Source organism: Priapulus caudatus, unplaced genomic scaffold (assembly GCF_000485595.1).
Source record: "Priapulus caudatus unplaced genomic scaffold, Priapulus_caudatus-5.0.1 Scaffold2182, whole genome shotgun sequence".
Classification (NCBI taxonomy): Eukaryota; Metazoa; Priapulida; class Priapulimorpha; order Priapulimorphida; family Priapulidae; genus Priapulus; species Priapulus caudatus.
In genome coordinates, this window is record NW_014579243.1 from 34,150 (window position 1) to 42,277 (window position 8,128).

The 8,128-nt window shown below is 48.8% G+C and overlaps 1 protein-coding gene across 2 annotated transcripts in view; it reads right to left on the minus strand.

Annotated features, from left to right (window-relative positions):
• Positions 1-7,544, minus strand: part of LOC106818360 (P2X purinoceptor 4-like) — a 15,575-nt gene extending 8,031 nt beyond the window's left edge. For both annotated transcript variants that reach the window (XR_001395200.1, XM_014823076.1), the window contains exons 1-6: positions 7,383-7,544; positions 4,238-4,397; positions 3,726-3,867; positions 3,087-3,186; positions 2,553-2,636; positions 546-693 (exon numbers count right to left, since the gene is read on the minus strand). Coding sequence is in view for 1 of the 2 variants with exons in the window: in XM_014823076.1 (XP_014678562.1) it covers positions 546-693; positions 2,553-2,636; positions 3,087-3,186; positions 3,726-3,867; positions 4,238-4,397; positions 7,383-7,522 (774 nt within the window). In the remaining variant the exon portion in view is untranslated. The remainder of the gene's footprint in view (positions 1-545; positions 694-2,552; positions 2,637-3,086; positions 3,187-3,725; positions 3,868-4,237; positions 4,398-7,382) is intronic.
• Between the last annotated feature and the right edge of the window lie 584 nt (positions 7,545-8,128).

Below are 8,128 nucleotides of genomic sequence, written 5' to 3' on the forward strand. Positions count from 1 at the left end.
CACGCACGCACGCACACACACACGCAAATACACACGCACAGGCACACGCACACGCACACGCACACACACACTGTCACACACACACGATGTGAAATCGATGCGTTTGCATGCGCACACGCGCGTGCGGCGGGCTTTACTGTCAAGATGATTATTTGAAGGGAGTCGGGACAGTCACAAATTCATCACATTTTTCACATCATCCCGTTCTCTAACTTTTCTTACGTCTACAGTCCCCCTTCACCCCTTGATCTCAACAACCCAAAGTTTCATGTTGAAACAAATTATAACACGAATTTTATACGATGCTGTCACACTATTTGCAATTTCTATGTTCCGGATTCGGGTCGGATTTCGGATCGGATTTCGGATCGGATTTAGCGATACACATCGGATTCGGATTCGGATTCGGATTCAAAAATTGCCATCGGATTCGGATTCGGATCGGATTCAAAATAGCCATCGGATTCGGATTCGGATTTTTTTAAATGCTGTCGGATCGGATGTTTGGTTCATGTCGGATCCGACGCACAGCTCTAGTCGCATACTTTTATCGCCATCTTCGCGTAATCCTGGCCGGCGGACGATGCCAGAACGCCGAGCTCAAACACCGGACACAGCTTCGCCGTCGCGTTGTTCGGGTCGTAGCGACACTTGTGCAGAAACTCAGAGTCCATCGTGTTGAGAATGTTTCGTCTGCAAAAGCGGACGCAGACAGAATGGAGGGAGGTTCGTCAGACGCAAGTCTCACACAGGGCGAAACGTGGGGAGGGGAACGAGAACACGGTTTTCGCTTTGCGGCAGCGACAGTTTGCGTATGGGCAATTTTTTCGTTGCGCAACACGGGCCGACAAATTTTTCGACTGACAATCGCTGGTTGGCCGCCCGTGCGTTAGCTGCATCTATGCAGACATCGTGTAATTGTTCAGCACATGCCAGCATTATGTACTGGTGCTAGTATCATTTCATAACCTAGCACAAAGTAACTTTGCATCCCGATTCAGTCACGATGCAACAAGCATTGCGTAACATTGCATCGTGTAGCTTCTAGCATGATGTACCATTTACTCGTCATGTAACTAGCATCGTGTAACATTGCATCGTGTAGCTTAACATGAAGCATGCTAGCATGGTGTACCATTTTAAAACTCATCATGTAACTTGCATCGTGTAGCTTAACATGAAACCCTCTAGATTTACGTACGATTCACCCATCTCGGCCAAAGAGCGAAAAAAGTTTCCAGCACGGTTTCAATTCTCGTTTTTTTCAAAACAGCAATTTTTTACTCGCTACTCAAAACAACCGCGTGTGGCTGCGCCTGCGCTGTATCTCGCACAGGAGCCGATCGTCTGCTACCGTGATCGTGAATAAAAAAGGAGCAATATTATCTAAGCTAACTAGCATCATCATGCATCTGCAATGCATCCGGGTAATCGCTCCGCCTACAAACGCTCGCATACCCCCACCGCCGCGCGTCTATTATGTTTACGCATTCCTCGCAGTGTTTCCTAACAGCTGCGGAAACTTACGTTCCGTATCCCAGAAGGACGTGATGAGCGGCGGTTTAATTTACGGCCGAGCGTAAATTTTTATTTACTTTATTGAAAAAACAAAATTATTATCCGCCTCGCCGCGAACCCGTCTAAACTCGTCGGCTATAATCTGCATGAACTCCGCCCGGTAACGCGGCGAATGCAAATCGACGCAAGTACGGAAATCCGCCGTTTTGACGAACGAAGTCGACCACCATTACCGCAGCAACGTAAGGAAGCGACAATTAACTGTTGGAATGTAATGATACGAGTCAGAGAACCGCGATTTGGAAAGGCAGAACGCACCACCGTTACGGCGGCTACGCATGGCAGCGATAATTAACAGATGAAATGTAACGATGCGAGTAGGAGATCCGCCGCTTCGACGGTAATTAACCGATGAATCGCTCGTTAGTGTCCGCCGCCGCGAACCCTTCGCTCTCGCCGCTCGGTGAGTCTCGCGGATCGAGACGGGTCCCGGGTCGTAAACACGCCAGAGTCACGCACACATCTGGTGACAACATGTCGCGCGGCGCATGCGAGGCAAATAAACGCTCGGTCTGCGCCGCTTGTTTTCGGTCGCCTCGGGTTTGTTATCGAGAGCGCGCGGTAAAACTGCGGGGAGAGAATCGCGTGCTGTGAAGCTGCTGTAAACATTGCGAGGCCACACTGTGGGGTTTGTTAAGGCTGCGCGTTAACGATGCTCGTTAACGCTGCTCGTTAATCCACTCATCTCCTAATCCATAGACTATAGGCATAGTTTAAACATAGATTATACATAGTTTATACATAGGTTATACATAGTTTATATATCTAGATAGGTACACCCCCCCCCCTTATAACTATTTCGGGGATAAACGTAATTCTACATCTTTAATTCTTTATCATCATTAACTTTAACATCAACTTATTCTACATCATCATCGTTTACTCCGTACATTTTTATTTATTTTATTCATTTTATTTTTTCTAGTTATTTTTATCAGTAATCTGTATATTACTAAGGAATATTGTCGTCTCACCGCTTTATCCCAAACTGTGGGAATTCTACGCTGTTCTTGAGGAGGACTGTGAAGACAGAAGAATTCTTCAGTAGTGCCTCCTCACTGAAAGAAAATTAGTAAATCACGTAAGGTTGCGGCCACACCACCGTCTGCCTGTCCGTCTGTCTCTCCGTATGTCTGTCTGTCTGTCTGTCTTACCATATGTCTGTCTGTCTGTCTGTCTGTCCATCTGTCCGTCTGTCAGCCACATGGGTATTATATTAACTCGCTTATTAATCGATTATAACTCGAGTTTAAACAGAAGGCGGATGCGCCGGCGAACGTGTCGCAAAAAACCACGCGCCTCTCACCCGCGCGTCGCCGTCGCAAACATTGCCGCCTTTCACCCGCGCGTCGCCGTCGCAAACATTGCCGCCTTTCACCCGCGCGTCGGCACGCTCGCATGGCTTCCAGCTAGTCGCACAGAAGCTGCCGACTTTTTACCAATTTTTTTCCTCCTCGTCTAATATAAACTAAAAATAAATAAAGGAATCGCGCGCGGCGGTGGCTCACAGGGGAAGCTCGTCCAGTTCGACGGGGCACCATGCGTGTATCTCGCACGACCGCAGCGTGGGCTCGGGCGGGTACGATACACACTCTCCAGTCATCACACCTGCAAACAACAACGACACGGTTTACACGCGGCTCGAGATAAATATTCATATATATATATAATCGAAGAGAGAGGAAGAGAGAGAGAGAGAGATAGAGCGAGAGAGAAAGGGAGAGCGAGAGAGGGGGGAGAGATTGAGGGAGAGAGTGAGAGCGCGAAGAGAACGCGATGGCGCAAAAAGCGGGAAGGAGAACACGTGCGAGAGGGGGGAACATCAGCGGTACGTGAGAAACAGAATTGCGTCAGGCAAGAAACGTTATGTATAGAACGCAAACATTTAGTTAATTTACATTATTTTACTTAAATTGTCCTTAATGAATATAAATTCTTGCCCCCGCGTAAATCGACACTGGAATTCCGGAAAATTCCGGGGACTCTCCCTGGTCGCGTGGGACCCTGGCCCGAACCCCGCGGACGGAAAGGGGAAGGGAGTCGCGGAATTCCGGAAACTCCGGGGGGAAAATTCCGGGGACTCTCCCAGTTCCGCGGGACCCCGGCCCGTACCACCGCCGCGGACGGACGAAGGGCGGGTGACTCACCGTTGCCGTTGGGCGTCTGCTCGCCCGCGGTGCAGTTATCGGCCGTGTCGCAGGGCATGATGGCCGGGTCCTCGGCGCACTCTCCCTGCGTCTGGTTCGGCGTGATGATCACGTTCGTCATGACGAAAAACGCCCCGTTCTCCTGCGAACGCACGTCAAACCACAACACGTCACAACAACAACAACCTGTAACGCGCCGTAGCAACAAGCCGCAACCAGCTGCAACAACGCGCAGCAAACTGCAGCATGCCAAGCCGAGCCACAATTAGATATCCCAAGCCGCAAAGTGCAGCAACAAGCCATGAGAACTCTCAGCAGCAAGCTGCAACAAGCTACAACAAGCTACAACAACGCTGCAACAAGCTGCAACAAGCTACAACAAGCTGCAACCAGCTGCAACAAGCTACAACAAGCTGCAACAAGCTACAACAAGCTACAACAAGCTACAACAAGCTACAACAAGCTACAACAAGCTGCAACAACACCACAACGAACTGCAACATGTTGCGTACCTGCGCGGGCTGGATGTAGTCGCCGACGTCCCATATGCGGTTGTTGTAGAGCGGGTCGAGGCCGCTCACGTTCGTGTAGATGGTCCCCTTCACCTTCGTCGTCACCGCGCTGTCGATGCCGCCAAACTTCTGGTAGCCCTTACTGTAGATGATCACGTACCTGCGAGGAGGAAGAGAGGAGCGGAGGGAGGGGATGAGGCAACACGATAGAACGAAACGCCAGCCAGGTCGTAACCCCACAGCTCCTACGCCACACTCGCTTCACCCCACCTACTGCTTCCATGCCATGATGCCACCCACTACTCCTGCGCACCCTCCCTCCACACCATCTACTGCTCTCCACACCACCAAGCTCCCGACACTCCCCCCCTCCACACCTCACCTACTCACTCTAGCCTCCGCCTCCACACTCCCCACCTCACCCCCACCTCACCCCCACACCACCGCCAACGCCCCTTACGAGCCACACACACCACCCACGCCGCCACCCACACCGACGCCCCTTACGGGCCACGCACCCGACGACGAACGTGCCGATGAGTAGCTGCAGGAGGACATTGATGCTGCCGATCGTACGGCTGCGTATGTTCACGTAGCGCGGCGTCGTGTAGTCGAACAGTGAGCAGCAGCAGCGGCCCCCCTTGCCGCGCGCACACGCCGCGAAGGTGCACTCAAACTCCCCGTCAGCCACCGTCGCTAGCACATCCATGTCTGCGCCGCCGGCAGCACGCGTCGATCGTTGCCGCGGCGATGCCGCGCGACCGATGTTTCCTCTCCGGCGGAGTCGGGTTTTTCTCCGGAGTTTTCCCCGGAAGATGAATGCCAACGGAATGCGGGCACGCAAGTGGCTTTTCTCTCTCTCTCTCTCTCTATCACTAAAGATTTATAGCACGATCGCCCGTTTTCAAATTCCAGCACAAAAAAATTAATCCGTTTAACTTTTGCAACGATGGCTGTGCGAGGAGTGCTAATTAGAGAGTTGGGTTTCCAACTTCGTCGATCGTGATGCACGCAGCACGGCGATGATTTATGGAAGGTCCGACGCACGGAGAAGCGCAGGCACGACGCTGAAGCACTCGAGATGCACCGCACACGCACGCGCACAACAGATGTTGCTCTGGCACAACATTCATTCATCCTCACCCTGAACCCGACTCGTGACGTCAACATGCGCACTTCAACCCAATATAAATTACTGACGAGAAACAGCATCGAGTTTAGAAATTAGAGCAGGGCACTGTGAGGGGAGAGGGGGTGGGGGAGGAAGGGCAGAGAAAGGGTGTACGAGTGTGAGTGCCAGAGAGGGGAGGAAGGTTGGTACATGGGGAGAGAGGAGGAGGAGACCAAGTACAAGGGGGAGGGCAGTAGGATAAGTATAGGATGAGGATAGGACCATGAAATCATCGAGAAAGTGAAGATTGAAGAATAAAAGCTGCCCTTGTGGGAGAAGGTTTAGACAGTACGGGCAGAGAAGCGTTAAGTACAGGGAGAGAAGCACGAAGACTATTGGAAGATCTATGGGAGTAAATGCACGACCTATTTAAAAGTAACCTCAGTTAGTTAACAGCTTTAACACCAAGGCATGATTGATATGAGCAGAGAGATGCGTGTGTAAACATTTAATCTCAGTGTGAAAATAATGCAGCTGCTGCGTTACGTAAAAAATGTTCAAGATATTTTTGGAACAGTACTGTAGGCCAAAGATTTGCCACAGCAGGAAAATAAAAAAATTTCTTGGCAGATGATACGATCTCCATGTACTACTACTTTCTGTTACTTTGCAACGACGTTTGAAGTTATATCGAATAACTCACATATTTCACGATACTGCACTATAGTCGAGAGACGTGAACTCTCCATTCAAACACCGGTTCACACACATCACCAACTGTAAATGTGCCATGCGTGTGCCAATCATGAGTGTACGCGAGTCGCGCGATCACTGTGTGAGTGGATGTCCGGATGCGTAGCCTGGAGGCTAGGCGACCGGTTCCGGACGCGTAGCCACTGCGTAATTAATAACTGCACATTTGTACACCTGGTCGACACTACTACGTCGAAAGTACGGCCCAAGGATACAATTAAGAGCTGACCACATTTGCACATGTCGCACATTTGCGAATATGCATTGGGGACAGCTCTTATATCCTAGCTCTAGTAACTATAGCCCGTTAGCCGTAGCTAAGTGAGACTCACGCATTTTGGTCAATTCTCACGCTCTCTCGCTCATCTCTAAATTTCTCACGCAAAAATCAAAATCAATAAATAAATAATTAAAACCCACTATTTTCAGTCCCAGATACCAGTAAGGCAGTCTACTAGTACTAGTATCGGAAGGCTAAGACCCGATCAACAGCGAACCCCGCAATAGCTATAGCTCGCTCCGGCCGTATACGTATAATACGTATACGCTATAAGCAGCGCGGCGCGCATTTTATTCACAGTGGCTATATGCCCGGCAGCCGGCGTATATCTGACGGCTGCCGGGCACGGTCTTCGATTTCCTAAATGCCCGGCAGTTTTTAATTTTTAGCGTTATCTAAAGTAAACAAGGGTTAGGGTTAGAGTTAGGATTAGGGTTAGGGTTAGGGTTAGGTTTAGGGCTAGAGTTAGGGTTTTTGTTAGGTTTAGGGTTAAGAACTGCCGGGCATTTAGGAAAACGAAGACCGTGCCCGGCTGCCGGGCATATAGCCACAGCGCATTTTATTTGCCTGCTTAGAATCCAATATCCCGCCTGGATGATGGCTTTGCAGGTTACTGAGGTATTTTGTTTACTTTTCAATTATCAGCTTGCTTGCACTTTTACTGTGATAAAGTGGCATGAGTCATGACACTTATCTGACACACATGCTGAGTCATACAAAAATTCAATTCATATTTCCCAATAGTGGCAATACTTGATTACTTCTAATCATTGAAAATGAGTAAGAACTTATATTTATAAAGGCAATAAATCATACCATAGGTATGCACTAAATTGCACCATTTCAAACCTCAAATTTCGAAAAGCTCGAAAATTTCGAGGGGGAAACCCCCCTCCCCCAACCCTTGGTCGCTTCGCTCCGTCAAACTCTGAGTCTCACTCTCAACCATTTCTCAAACTTGACATCTCTGTGAATATAATCTGTAGTACTACTGTACATACCCGACGATGTAAGCGACAATGAGGAACTGTATAATTCGATTGATGACTCCAACCTTCTTGCTACGGATGTGAACAATTCTTGGCGTGTCATATTCAAAGAAAACGGCGACGCCTCTTCTGGCGTAGCTTAAAACTCCCATACTCTCCACATCTGCAATTGGTTAATATCGCGTGATCTCGCGAGATTATTCAGGTAGTCAGCTAGGTAGACTGGTGCGCGCTCCCACCTCTCGGCTTAGAACTTTACTCGCTAGCCCCCAGCGAGTAACTAAGAGGGCGGGCGCCTGCGTAAACGTGGGAACCAATAGAGAAAGGGATTAGAAAAATAGCTGCGCGCGCAGCTTGTTTGAACCACTTCCGTTGATGCGTGCATTATGACCTCTGAAATAATTAATTTGAGCAAAATGTTGAAACCTCGTTCAGATAGGTTTAGATTTTAGGATACGGGTTAGGGTTACGATTAGGGTTAGAGTTATGAGTTAAGATTAAAGCGAATGTTCAGTTTAGAGCGAGATAAAGCTATAAGTATCTCTTATAAGTTTAAAAATTTTGTTTGACTCATTGGCTCATTGGTAGCGTGTACGTTTTGCACCTGTAAGGAACCGTGTTCGAGTCCTTTAGATTTTATTTATTTTTCTCTGCTTTCTGTATTTCTTTGTATTGTTTTTGTTTGTTATTGTTTGTGATTATAAACAACTATATCTTCCTTATGCAAATTCTTTAATTCGTGAAATGTTATATTCCAC